At 40.7% G+C, this 15027-nt stretch overlaps 1 protein-coding gene across 1 annotated transcript in view; it reads right to left on the bottom strand.

Annotated features, from left to right (window-relative positions):
• KDR (kinase insert domain receptor) overlaps nucleotides 1–15027 on the bottom strand; it is a 51676-nt gene that overhangs the window by 11535 nt on the left and 25114 nt on the right. The window contains 10 exon segments of the mRNA XM_020975301.2: nucleotides 350–449; nucleotides 1316–1427; nucleotides 1537–1659; nucleotides 5271–5368; nucleotides 8962–9118; nucleotides 9764–9852; nucleotides 11442–11555; nucleotides 11783–11887; nucleotides 13368–13503; nucleotides 13952–14058. Of these exon segments, the coding sequence (XP_020830960.1) occupies nucleotides 350–449; nucleotides 1316–1427; nucleotides 1537–1659; nucleotides 5271–5368; nucleotides 8962–9118; nucleotides 9764–9852; nucleotides 11442–11555; nucleotides 11783–11887; nucleotides 13368–13503; nucleotides 13952–14058 (1141 nt within the window).

Raw genomic sequence — 15027 nt, 5'->3', positions numbered from 1 at the left:
CATAAAAAATAGCACATAATAGCTGAAATAAGTGGTACAGAGAAAACACGCTATTGAAAGTCCAAGAAGGAAAGAACTCCCTGAGCATGGATGAGGAAATGGGAGCTGACAGAATAATGAAATTTGGGAGGTGGAAGGGACCTCAAAGGCTATCTACTTCAATCCATACTTCATAAAGAACCCCCACTACAACATACCCAACCATCCATCACCCAGCCTCTGCTGTAAGACCTCCAGTGAGGAGGAACCCACCGCGTCCCAAGGGAGCCCATTGCACTGATGAAGAGGGGTGGAAATGGGCATGTAGTTGTGGGCTACACTGGAATGCTTGTCTTTGAGGAAGTCTTACATTTCGGGGGTAGTATACTCAGGGGCCCTCATTCGGGTTCCTTCTTTCAATCGCCTGCAAAACTCCTCATCAATTTTTACCCCAGGATATGGGGAGGCACCTAGAATGAAAAGGTAAGTGAGATCTCTCTATTCCCACCTCCCACCTACCCTACTACTCTAGAGGGCTGCATTATAAAGGAAGGAGTATTTGCCTTGGAGGCTGAAGACTTGGATTTACATCCAAATGCCAATACTTAAATAATTCTTCTTAAAGGTCTGTATCTGTCAGTCTTTTACAAAGAAGGGATAATATTTGCACTACCTTTCTCCTAGGGTTATTGCGAGGTGGTTAGTATTTTATAAATCTTAAAATTCCATGGAAGTCTATGTCATTTTTATTTTAGAGGATTACAGAAGGAAGGAAATAGGCATTTATCAATCATCTCCTACGTGCCAGGTACTGTGTTAAGTGCACTACAAACATTATGTAATTTGATTCTCACAACAACGCTGAGAGGAAGGTGCTATTATTATCCCCATTTTATAGTTGAGGAAACTGAGGTAAACAGAGATTAAAATGACTTGGATTTAGGCCTTAGAAGCAATCTTACAAGCCATCTAGCCCAACACCTCATTTATAGATGAGCAAACTGAGGCTGAGACCTCAAATGACTTGACCTAGGTCATGCAGATAATAATTGGCAGAGATTCAAACACGAGATTCAATGTTCTTTCTACTATAGCAAGTGATAATGCATGTAAAATGCTGTCATCACTATATAAATTTAAATTATTCTTTTTATTATTATTACTGCTATTATTAATCCATGTCCAGACTTCTAGTTATTAACATTTAAGCATGAAATGGAGCTTTGCCCAATGAGGCATAAAAACGGGGACATGGAGAAGGCACACTGGTCCCACTGACTTCTATCTCTTGACTTTCATATCCAGAGGCCAGATGAGTTGAAAAAAAGTGACTTACCCAAGGAAAATATTTCCCAGAGCAAAATTCCAAAGGACCACACGTCACTCTGAATTGTGTATACTCTATCAAAAATGGTTTCTGGGGCCATCCATTTCAAAGGCAGTCGAGCCTGTAGACCACAAGAAGAAGAATTAGAAACCATTGAAGAAAAGCAAAAAGATCTCTGTTGTTCCTGAAACACCCCCCTGAAATAGTGGTAGATTGTCTTTAAAACTTACATCTCCTTTCCTGACATAATCTGGGTCTTTGTAAATGTCCCGAGCTAAGCCAAAGTCACAGATTTTGACCACGTTCTTCTCTGCCAAGAGGATGTTTCGAGCGGCTAAGTCCCGGTGGATACACTGCAATGAGAAGAAAGCACGTGTGTGTATGTGTATTAGGTCTTGTCTCTGCACAGCTGATCTCTTTTACATCTGTTGGGACCTCATGGGCTGAGGCCAAATAGTATAAAAATCTGGGACTTTTTTGGAGGGTGAGGGGAGCATGCACCTCACGTCTCACATCAGAAAAGAGACTGGTTACCAAGGGAGGTGTTAACGGTTTTTATCAACATTAAAAAAAAAAGTTTATAAGCTAAGTCTACCCACACATCTGCTTATTGAATAACCACTCCAAGCCTTTGGGGTTAGGTAATCAAATTATATGATGACGATGGTGCAGAGCAGGTTAAGATGTAAATAGATTTGTTTGGCCACAATGAAGAATGTGTTTCTGGTCACATCCACACATCCCCTTCCCTCTGCTAAATGCTTTTCTGGGCACAAAGCACCATATACAGCTAACAGTTTCAGTCCAGGTAGCCAGGGTGGGATTTATTTCTGAATGAGCACAGGAGTCAGATGTCAGACAGCCTGATTGGCTCATCCAGTCAGCTTCTCTACCCTCCAACCAGTTGATGCTGTGCTGGACCTCTCAGGGTGTTTTCCAGAGTAGCTCCTTTCATCTGGAAGTGTTGCACTCCCAGATGAGTCTAATAAGCTAAATGTAACCTGTTATAAAGTTAAATCCCTAGTATACTACGAAAATCATGTTAGCTATGTCTTGAATTGTCTTCTTTTCTTTTTTTGTGAGGAGGGGAGGGTAATCCTCCATTTTGAACTCTTTATTCAATGTTTATCACCACTTAATTTTCCTCTTCAGGCAGCTCGAGATTTTTTTTAATTTTTTTCTTTTATTACTGCTGGTGGAATGGTACATGGAACTTCAAGAATTCTAAATAATAATAGCCAATATTTATATTGAACTTTAAAGTCTGCAAAGCATTTTACATATAATTATTTCATTTGATCCCTACAGTAACAACATTGTGAGATTTATTGTTGTTGTTTAGCGGCTTCAGTCATATCCAACTCTTTGTGACCCCGTTTGGGGTTTTTCTTGGCAAAGATATTGGAGTGGTTTGCCATTTTCTTCTCCAGCTCATTTCATAGATGAGGAAACTGAGGCAAACGAGGTTAAGTGACTTGTCCAGGGTCACACAGCTAGTAAGTGTCTGAGGATGGTTTTGAACTCAGCACTCAATCCACTGTACCACCTAGCTGCCCCCATACTGTCAGATAGGTGCTATTATTTCACCCATTTTACAGATGAGGAAATTTGAATAAGAGAGATTAATTGATTTGACCAGGTTCCAAAAGTTAACATAGCATCATTGTGACTCCCACCCTACTATACAAAGCTATCTCTTGGAAGAGTTCTTGTTCAATATAGCAGGAGGAAAATGTAGGAATAGGGAAGATTCTCCTTTTCAAAGGAAGATTGAGGACTGTGGGAAGCGATTGGCATATTGGGTACAATCCTAGAGGTGGAATCAGAGAGACTTGGGTTCAAATCTCACCTGAGACAATAGTTATTACCCTAGGCAAGTCACTTAATGATCTCTCAGGCACAGGTCTCCAATATGTAATGTGTATAAGAAATGCTACATAAAGATAATGTCAGATAGTATGAGAAACTTTGCAAACCTTAAAGTGCTATTATTAAATACATGTATTTAATCAATTAAATTATTATTAAAGTGCTGAAGTATGATCTATGGAGTATGATCATACCTCAAAAACCTTCCATAAATAACAAAGGGTCTCAGAAGAGATGTGTAAATAGATAACAAGGTCAGGGAGACTGTCACCCTAACAATCCCACCACTTTGAATTAATACAGAACTTTCTTTTTTTTTTTTTTTGGCTACCAGAAAAGCCTTCCATTGTGTTTCCTAAAAGGATGGAGCAAAACAAATAATTCAGATAGAATCTGCCAATTAGCTCAGAGCTGCCTTATTTATCCTGACACTCAGGTGGCATACAGATGCCAAGGCAGACAGAGGTTGCCCTTTTCTCTTTTCATAGTCAAGAGAAGGCTGGATAACTTGACTCTCTAGTCTTAAAACAAAACAAAAGAACAATAATAACAACAAAACCCACTGTTCAATTTCTCCACCAGGGCAAAGGGACCCAGGGAACAGCTTATTCCTTTTCAGAGAGACCCCATAAGACACCCAGTTTCCTGTCTCGTCTCCAGGGCAAGGAGAAAACATGGGCTGCCTAGCAGGAAGTGTCTGAAGCTATGGGTTCAGAAGGTTCCGGATGACTTTAAACTTAGAAAAATAAATTGGGTTAGAGATTTCATCCCTAGGCTATGAGAACCTGAGTGGAAAAGGTAGAAAAAGTATTCTTAAGTTTTCTTTTTCCCTTGGGAGACAACTGTAGTCAGAGAGACCTTGCTGACTGTCAATTTCCCCCCCTGATATTCAAATGATTTTTCTTTTGCTTTATTTTAAATCATTATTTGTGGTCTTTTCAAGAGGAATGGTTTCAACCAATTGCTGTCTGGCCTTCGGATAGCTGTAGCCCAGCACGTTCCCACTTGAGTCTTTGTTTAGCCTGCATTTCTAATTTTAGCTCTTTTAATCTCTCATCTTAAATCTGTCCTTCCCAGCTTTTAATTATACTACAAATAAATGCTTTTTGAAGGGGTGATGACTGTAGATAAAGTAAAAATAGCCCCCACCCTACCCCCAAGTCCTTGATGTCTAGCAGAATTGTCGTATCCCAGGTCAGGTCCCTTTCCTTACTCAGTTTTTCTTTCAGAATTCTTCAGACTCAAGAATAAATTACAATCCATAAATAGAATACTTGGCACCTCTTCATTTTCTATTTAGTGATGTGAGGAAATATATAGAAATAGTAGCTGGAGAGCTAGCCTCGGAATCCGGAAGGTCTGAGTGTAAATCCTGCCTCTGACACATATTGTGAGATCTTGGGCATATCACTTAACTTCCTAGTCCCCCAGAAGACTCTCTACGACAGAAGTCCTTAACCTTTTCAGGGCTTTGGGCCCCTTTGGCTATTGGGGGAACCCTATATGCTCCCTCAAAGAAAAATGTTTTAAAATAATTGAAGGAAGAGCTAAAAGGTATTAAGAGGTTAGTAAAAATTAAGATGTATTTTTTTTTCCCATTTGAGTTCATGAACCCTACCCCCAATCTATCCACAGAACTCTTTGGGTCCCTTGGGCTCCAAATTAAGTAACTCTGACCTGGTAAATCACAGATATGCAACTGATGTGCATTGGAAGTTCCCAAATCATAGGTCTGGGCAAAAGTTACTACTACTTCTACTACTTCTACTACTTCTACTACTTCCACTACTTCCACTACAACTACTACTACTACTACTGCTAATACCACCACCACTACTATCACTACCACTACTACTACTACTACTACTACTACTACTACTACTACTACTACTACTACTTCTACTATATATCTATATACTACTCCCACTCTATCACTACACCATCACCATCATTACTATTACCACCACCATGACCACCATGACTACTATGACCACTTCTTCAGCTATCACCACTCTTCCTACTGCCACTGTCACTATTGCTTCGGCTATGGCACACTTGACCTAATCAGCTCTGGTACTCCACTGATGTTGCTTACTTTGCGTGATGCCAAAAACTCCATGCCCTTGGCCACCTGGAAGCTGTAACAGATAAGATGCTCCAAGCTCAGAGAGTTCTTGCACAGGTCTTCAGCAGCTGTTTGGAAAGGCAAGGTGACAGCGGTCAATGAATGATACTCCTTTTCCCCCAGATTATTAGTGCAATAATAATAACTCCATGACCTGGAAACTAAACTCAAAGAATTAAAAGCAGTGGGAATTCTTAGAACGAATCGCAATATCCTCTTTGTGTCCTCAGGGCGGAATGTGAAGTTACAATATGTTCTCATATTTTGGGAGCTGGAAGACAGGCGAGAGGTAAAATTGGAATAAGGAATGGGGAGTTTGAGGATAACTTTTTTTGGTAGTTTATTGCTTTGGATACTTTCCTGTTGTTCCTATGCCCAGAGTGATAAACAATAGTATCATATTGAAAAGTCTAAAAATAAAACAATAATATCCAAGTTTATTAAATTTCTTCTCTCTAAGCCTCTGCAGGATAAAGGCTAAAAGAATAAGTGATATAATCTCCAAAGGACAAAAGGAAAACTAGCCCAATTGTATTTACTTTCTCTTTCTTACTTTTAGACCAAAAAAACTAAAGCCTTTCAGGTAAGGCCTAAGAGGGGGCCTCCTTCTTCAAAAGGACAATTCAACAGCCCTAAGATTCAAGCACGGGATGAGTTCAGACAATTCCATCAGTATTCACTGCAAGTGGGTACAAATGAAAAGCAAAAACCAAAATGCACCACTCCCAAGTGCTTCTCTTAAATTCTAAGAGATGAGGATAGCAGCGGCCTATGCATGACACCTCTTCTTGTAACAGAATTAGTCTTTCCTTAGAATATTTTAATCTTTTTACTAAAAGCTATAGTGGTTCAGAGATATCCAAGGAGAGAAGAGAATCTATAGAAAGCCCAATTGTTGACAGAACTGTCCTCTCCCAAGTTCCCAACAATATCTTAATTTCCAAATCTGATGGTCTTTTCTCAGTCTGTATCCCTCTTGACCCAGAATCTGACACTGTTGATCACCCTTTCTTCCTGGATTTTGTTTTTTCTCTAGGCTTTTGGGACACTGTTTTCTCTTGGTTCTCCTATTTGCACAACCATTCCTTCTCACCATCTTTTACTGGATCACTGTCCAGACTGCACTCTGAAACTGGCGTTGTTCCCCAAATATCTGTTCTGGAACCCTTTCTCTCCTATCTATAATACCTTATTTGGTACCTTCAGCAACTCCCAGGGATTAATTACTATCTCTACACAGATGACTCTGAAATCTTTATTCTCTATCCTGACTCCAGTCCCACATCATCAATTCCTGGACATTTGCAATTGGATATCCCATAGGCACCTTAAATTCAACATGTCCAAAACAGAACTAATTGTCTCTCCCCCATCCCCAACCTATCCCTCTTCTGAACTTCTCTAGTATTGTTGAGGGTTTCACCATCTTTCCAGTCACCAGGCTCACAAGCTTGGTGACATCCTTGACTCCTCACTCTTATTCACACTACTTATCTATCAGTTTCCAAGTCTTGCCATTTCTGTCTCCACAATATTTCTTACCTCTGTCCCCTTCTTCTCTACCTCCAAAGCCACTCTTAGCATCCCTGCCATTCTGGAGTATTACAATAGCCTCTTTCCTGATTCTTGCCCTAATCTACCCTCTAAACAGCTGCTAGAGTGATTGACCCAAATCCCAGGTCTGACCACGTCATTCCCCTATTCAATAAACTCTGGCGACTGCCTCTAGGATCAAATATAAACTCCTCTATTTGGTTCTTAAAGCCCTTCCCAACCTGACCCCAACTTACCTTTCCATTCTTATTACACATTGCTCTCCCTCACACTTCCTGTGGTCCTGTCAAACGGGGCTTCTTACTGTTCCTCATACAGAGCACTCCATTTCCCATCTCTGTGCCTTTACACTGGCCATTTCCCATGCCTAGAATGTACTCTCTCCTCACCTCTGCCTCTTAGCATCCTAACCTCATCATACCTTAGCTGCTAGTTCACTTCTCACCAAAACCACCTTGTATCAAGTTTGTCTAAATGGCACTCTTTTCCCCCTATGGAAGGTAAGCTCCCTGAGGGCAGCAATTCTTTCACTTTTGCCTCTTTGCATCCCCAGTGCATGACACAGTGGCTGACACATAGTAAGGACTTAGTAAATGTTTGCTGTTTGATTGACATGAATGGGCATGATATCCCTTACCCACAGATATTTCAAAGGTGCTCCATGAGAATGCATGTTCCTAGAGGCTTGTTAGACTTAGAATTCTATAGAATTACAGAATTTTGGAGCTGGGAGGGACCACAGAAATAATCTAATCCAACCCCTTCGTTTTGCAGATGAAGAAAATGAAGCCCAAAGAGTGAAAATGACTTGCCTATGGCCACAGAGATATTTCTCAGCCAACTTAAGATTTCAAGCCCAACTCTCCTGACTCCTTGAAAAGTATTTTTTTCCCTACCACATTGTGTCCTCTATTATTTGTTTCCCCTTCATTGGTCCTACTGGAGATATTGAACTGTGAAAAAAGGGAGTCTTATAAAGAAACAGATGCCAGGAAATGCTAGAGAGTGTGGGCAAATAATAATTACAGCATCTAATATTTATATGGCACTTTGAGGGTTTGTAAAGCACTTTACATTCAATATAAGTCTGGGCACTGCCCCTAATTCTTCCTTCTTCCCCTGTGGGGTGAGACCTAGCCTGGTATGTTGGCATTTTGCTTCCTAGAGGGAAAGGAGTCAGATCTGAGTCATTAGTCACCATTTTTCTTTTTTTTTTTTAGTCACCATTTCCCATACCACTTCCTTTCCATGCAAACCCCTTCCTCCATGCCCCCAAGAAGTACCAGCATGCTGCCAGGGTTCTAGATTCATAAAGAAGAAAACCTGGAGCTCCCCTCTAGTTCTCACAGGTGAGGTATCTCTAGCCAAATAAAAAGAGAGGGTACATCTTCCCAGCGAATTTAGCACATGCAAGCCAGAAAGCTGTAATTTTATTAGTGTAGGAAATATCTAGTGTGGAAATTCCCTCCAACAATGAAGATGGGCACCTTGTCACAACTTACAGCCTTGGAGGGTTATCTGGGGCATTGAAAAATTACAAGGCTGACAATGTATGTCAGACCTAGAACTTAAATTCCAGTTTTCTTAACCCCTAATGTCAGCTTTTCTATCCACTTCTCCCATGCTGCCTCTTAATAAAATGCCAATTATTCACTAATTTGGAAATATAGCCTACAGACTTAGGCCATCTGAGATGATGTTATGACTTGGACAGCTCCAGGTTGAGCTGAACCCCTAACTGGAAACCTCATTCTCTTAATAGTCATCGTGCTAACCTGGTTCCTTGGTTAGAAAGAGAGGTCCTGGTCCTACCAAGCATGTGGCTTCCCAGGGCACAGGTTTTCGTTTTGGCATGTTCAGAATTAAAACCACAGGGTCATTTTTGCCATTGTTTAAGAGAAAGGGATGCTACAGCATATTAGCTCATCTTGTCTTATAACCTTACCAGCTTCCACATCTAGGTTTTTAGTGAGGCTGAGTAGAGGCAGTATGTCAGAGGGCTAATATTCTGTTTATAATTAGAGACTCTCCCCTGGAAATAACTTTCCCATTGTCTTTCCCCAAAGGCACATAAGTAAAAGCAAAATAGAGTAGATGACTAGTTTACCTTCCTCCTCCTCCACATCACTGAGAGATTTCTCCTCCACAAACCCTGAACTTGCAGAGCTTTGACTACTGGTGATGCTGTCCAATCGGCGTTTAGGGTCCACAGGGATTTCCCCCACATAGTTGTCTTTTCCCTGTCGGAACCGTGAACTTTTCGTCTGGGAAGGAAAAGTTGAAATCACCACGCAGGATAGAATTTCCCCAAAATGATACACAGTCATAAAAAAAAGATGCCTGAGACACAAAGTGATGATTTCCATGAGAAGAGATAGATGCTGATTTGTAGGCATATGGTAATTTTGGTAAAAACTTTGAGAAAGTCCATCCCCCCTAGCTTATGGCTAATATTCCCTAAGGCCTCATTTCTTTTTTAAATTAAAGGAAGAAATGACTTGTCATCTCCTATTGTTTTTTTGTCCCATTTCCCAACATTCTAAGGCTGCTTGGAAAGGAATTGACGCCCTCCCCTGAGATGCTAAATAGGACTCGGATAGAAGAAGAATAATCTGGAACTGTCCTTCCTTTTCCTTAGTCACTCCTACCACAAGCCTCTTTCCCATCTATAATGGGTCAGTAAATTGATGTCACCCAAATAAAGCCTGAGAATTATTTTCCCCAAAAGTGAAAAGGAAAGTCTAAAGCATCCAACAAAGAATAGAAGGAGTTTCTAGCCCAACTACAGGAATCTTCTGTTCCTGATAATTTTCTCACGGAATTTCAACTGGAAAAGTACCCCTCATCACTCAGTCATAGTTCTCTATTTCAAGGTATTGCTAGTTCATTCCTCCCAGTGTCTGCCATACCTTGTAGGCAACAAATTCATCCCTCTTGCTCCTTAGGTAAGTCGACAGGTTTCCAAACTTGCAGTATTCTACAATCACCATGAGTGGCCCTGCAGAAAGCAAAATATATTTAAAAAAAGGAAAAATCTTTTTCTGTCATCTGTCTTCCCCATTTCCCTTTCTTTCTCCTTCCCCTTTCCCTTTTTCCTTTCCTTTCTGAAATCTCTATCAAGCACCGACTCTATCAAGCAAGGCACAGAGTTCTGAAGGAGACAGAAGGTGAATAACATTGACTAAGCACTTCCTTTGTGCTGAGCCTGAGGGAGATAGAAGGTTTAGATAAGAGATCATCCCTGTCCTATGGGTCTTAGTCTAGAATAGGCTAAGACACAAAGAAAACTATAGTTGACACTAATAAATGGTAAGTGTATAAGAGAAGTGTGAACAAAGTGCCATGGGATGTCCTAAAAGGTCATTCATTGCTGACCATGGTCATCAGAGCAGGATTAGGAGGTAGCACTTGAACTGAGATTTTAAAAATGAACAGTTATTAAAAGGCAAAGAAGGCGACCAAGCATGTTGTAGACATAAAGAACACCATGAACTAAGGCATGGAGCACTGGGAAAGGGAAGAATATGGATAGTAAAGAGCAAGAAGGGGAGATAGGGATAGAGATGATTGAATGAAAAAGCATTTATTAAATGCTTACTATGTGCTAACCTCTAGGGATACAAGAATCAGAAGCAGAGACAGTCCCTGCCCTTAAGGGGCTTACATTTTAATGGACAAGACAACATACATAAAGAAAAGTGGTAGCCAGGGAGGGCACTTTGATCTGAAAGTTATTGGGACAGTGAGTGGTTCCATAGAAGCAAAATGGCAGAGTTTGGTTTCAAAACTGGGAGGAAGGTAGGGAAAAAGTATGTGATGCAGTTGGGAGTGTGTGTGTGTGTGTGTGTGTGTGTAGCTTTTCCTAAAACAGTGTTCTGAGAGGGGCAGAGACCCTTAGGCTGAAAGTTTTTCTAGGGCAAGTGATACCAGATTGTGGGATACCATGACTATTGAAGTTGAACTTTTTTAGTAGACAATTAGAAGTCATAGTCCACACTCTCAATGAGTTTATAATCAGATAGAAATAAATAAGATGTGTCACAAATATCTATAACATATAGTAGAATAAAATAAGTTCATAAGAGAATTACAAAATTCTATGAGAATTTTTTACATCTCATTTAGCCTCTCCCTTGGAAGAGGCAAAAAAAAAAAACCTCAAGGCCACCAAAAATCTGTATACCACTAGTCTTTTCAACAGCAACAATAATAACATTTTGAGAATTTATTATTTCATTGGGATGGATGCTCCAACCAACAAACCATTCATCACCTACTTGGCCACCTCTATGGTGACAAACATGAATGATAGCCTAGATTTATATATGGCATTTGGTGGCTTACCAAACACTTCACCTAAGTTATTTTCAGCCTAGATAGGGAAACCGAGGCTCACAGAATTTAAGTGACTTATCCAAGGTTGTTAGTAAATTTGGGATTTGAACCCAGTCTCTTGACTCCAAATCAGGTATGTTTTTTTCACTATACCACAGCTGTCTCTCATCATCTGTGCCTTCTGTTAGGCATGCAGTTTATGGGGGAGGGCATCTCAAAATTAGACCATCAGAACCACCTGCAGCTTCTTACCTCCTGGCTTGGTACAAGCACCAAGTAGATTGACCACATTGAGATGGTGGCCAATATGAATGAGGATCTTTAGCTCAGACATGAGGGCTCGATGCTCACTTTGCGTTGCCCCCTCTACAAACATAAAACAAAAAAGTTAAGTTGTAATGTATCAGGAGATTCTAAAATGACTACTGTCTCTACCTGAATGCTGGCAACAACCCCCCAGATGGTTTTCTCTAAGTGGCACTACTGGCTACCCACCTTTTATTGCAGGCACCTCAGCTACCCATTTTGTCATTTGATTTGAAGAATGGATAAAGCAAATGGTGGGAAACACCATAATATTATTCTGTCCTTACCTTTCAGCATTTTGACAGCGACTGTTCTACATGTTGCTGTCTTGTCGATTCCAAAGGCATCAGCCTCCATTACTTGGCCAAAGGCACCACGACCAAGAGGTTTGCCTGGCATCAAAAGAAGATACAGTTTTGGATCAAATTACTCAAGGGATGGACTAAGGAAGTCAGAGACGGAAAGGATATGATCTAGTCTGACCCATATCTGAGAAAGAAACCCCTTCACAACAGCTCTGACAATCTGGTCATCTGCCTTTTGCTTAAAGAATTCCAAGGATGGAGGAGCCACTACCTAATAAGGCAACTCATTCCACTTTGAACAATTCCGATCATTAGGAAGTTTTAGCTTATTGTAACCTCAAGTCTGAATCGCTGCTGCTTCAGAAAAAATCCAACCCCTCTTCCACATGATTGCCTTTTAGATAATTGAATGCTAGCACCTTGGGAGCAGAGATTATTTCATTTTCAGTACTTGTATCCTCAGTGGTTAGCAGAGTGCCAGGCACATAGTAGGCACTTACGAGATGCTTATTAATTGTTTGATTGAAGGTGGCTAACAGGTCTTTGCTAAGTATGCTCTTCTTCAGCCTAGTCATCTTCAGTTCTTTAAACTGACTCTCATATAGCATGGTTTAATGACTAAAAGTCCTCCCAACATAACTAAATGAATGGTCACCTCATGCCAACTCTTGCCATTTGTACCTTCACAGCTTTCATATTCATCTACTTCTGGCCACTTACACAGCTACCACCGTGGTACAGGTCCTCATCAACTCTCATTCAGACTATTCTAATTGGTCTCCTTGCCTCAAGTTTCTTCCCACTTGAGTCTATCCTTTACTCAGCTGTCAACATGATTTTCTTAAAATGCAGATCTGACTAGGTCATCCTTCCCATTCAAAAAACTGCAGTGGCTCTCTATTACCTCCTAAATCAATTATGAAATCCTATGGTTGGCATTAAAACCCCTCAAAACTTGGGCTTTTCCTACCTTTACAACTTACTCCCTTCTATGTACCCTAAGATGCACCTTCACTGACCTTATTCCTCAAACTAATGACGATCCATCTACTGATGGCTGCCTCTCATATCTGGAAGACTCTATTGCTTCACCTCTGTCTCATAACTTCCCTGCATTCTTTCAAGACTTAGCTCAAATCCTACCTTCCTAATAAGTCCTTTCCTCACTCCCCACAAATGCTGTCCCCCAAATCTTTCTGTCTTTCCTCTGAAATTACCTCCCATCCACTCTATATATACCTTGTATGTACCTGGTTATTTACATGTTGTCTCCTCCATTAGACTGTGAGTTCCTTGAGGGCAGGGACCATGCTTTTGCCTTTCTTTGTATACCCAGCACTTAATGTAATAACTGGACCACAGAAAGCATTTAGCATATGCTTCTTGACTAGCTATGAATCCCAAAGGAACAAATATCCCTAACCCAGATTTGCATATTCTCTGTCTTTTGAACAGACCTCCCTTGACACTATGTAGATGTATCCTCTAGTATCCTCTATCCAGCATCATTGGAAGAGAATGTGACCTGGTCAATTTTATCTCCAATTAATGTTATATGGAAACTCACCTAGCTTCAGCCTGTCTCTGGGGAATTCCCACTTGCTGGCATCGTAGGGAAGGCGCTCACAGTGCTCATCCAAGGGCAGCTCATCAGAATCCATGATGATGGACAAGTATCCAGTCTTTAGTTCCCCTCCATTGGCCTGGAAAGCATGACCCTTTCCTGTCACATGTACCACATTTTGTTGTGTGCACTGGGTTGAGGAGGAGGGTGTTGGTAGGAGTTGTGTGCGGCCACATTCCCGATGCTTCATTTCCCAGTAAAAATTCACTGAGGTTGAAAGCCATCACAATGCACCCCTAACGCCAGAGTGCCAGAGTGCCCTCTTGCTCCCACAGGGTTCATAATTAAGTGTTTGAGTCTTAATAACTGAAGACAGTTCAAGCACATTTCCCCTCTATTGGTCTCTATCAATTAAAACCCAGTGGCTAGATCCTTAGAAAACTAGGCAAGAATGACATAGCACTGAAAGAAAAATGTCCCTGTTGATTCAACAACAATGGGAAGAAGCAACACAAAGAACCCCAGTCAGTTTCCATTTGTCAGGGGAAACCAATGCATATGGGACAGTAGGAAAATGGTTTTCTTACCCGCTTAATAGTCCGCAGGATGATGACAAGAAGCAGCCAAAAGAACATGGCAATCACGGCTGTGCCAACCAGAATAATGAGCTCCAGGTTTGTCTTTTCCTGAGCACCTGGGAAAAAACAATTGGACGTGTCAGAAAGAGATGGAAAGCCACCAATGTGAGCTACTACACACATCGAACTGAGTTACTCAAAGTGCTTACATTTTGTAAGTTCAATGAGAGAAAACAAGTCATCCCTGGGAGATGGCTTACAAGATTGGCTAACTTTAACAAAGCCCACAGATGTAAATGGAAAAGATGGCAAAAGACATTGATTATTCAAGGAAACTGTCAGTAATAAGGAATCAAAAAGGAAGTCATACAGTGACTAGAGATAAATGTAAAATACGACGAAAGATTTAAATGTAGAAAACATTGCAAAGACTGACACTGAATTAAAGGGTAAAGGAAAAAATAATAGGTACTAGAAACAAAAAGTATTATCATTGTGTGAATAAGTCTGTTTTACTTTGTTAATCTATGTTTCGATTTTTTGGTGATGTTTAAAATTTTCAGAATTTAGGAAACCAGGGCCTGGGGTACATGAAAGGAGTCACTGATGAGGAGAGTAGGAACCTGAATGAATAAATCAAACAACTGGGAACCCATTAACCATCCCTAAGAAGTAGATATTCAGAACTCACACAGTTTCAAAGATGGAAGAGACCCCAGAGGATATCTAGTCTAAACTATACCAAGCATATCTCCAAAAAGTGGTCTTAGACTTTGCCTGAGAAGAAAACTCTATCACTTCCTGAGGTTGTGCATTCCATTTTGGGATAGCTCTAATTCTTAGGAACTATTTCCTTTTAATGAAGCTTCCAGAAGGAAAACGGAGTAGATGAGAGTGGGTGGTAGGTAAAATCTGGGTGCTGTTGGAGGGTGGTCTTCAAAGTGGGAGGGGGCACAACATGACCCCAAGGGGTGAATGATCAGCCAGTTGGAGGATGGGAAGATGTGGATCACATTGTAACCAACCTATGATAATTAATCATTGGTCTTTTTTCCAGCACAACCATCCTACCCACTTCACCCATT

This window comes from Phascolarctos cinereus, unplaced genomic scaffold, assembly GCF_003287225.1.
Source record: "Phascolarctos cinereus isolate Bilbo 61053 unplaced genomic scaffold, phaCin_HiC Scaffold_9;HRSCAF=440, whole genome shotgun sequence".
Taxonomy (NCBI): domain Eukaryota; kingdom Metazoa; phylum Chordata; class Mammalia; order Diprotodontia; family Phascolarctidae; genus Phascolarctos; species Phascolarctos cinereus.
Note: the sequence above shows the minus strand (reverse complement) of the source record. Positions and strands in the feature narration are given on the sequence as shown.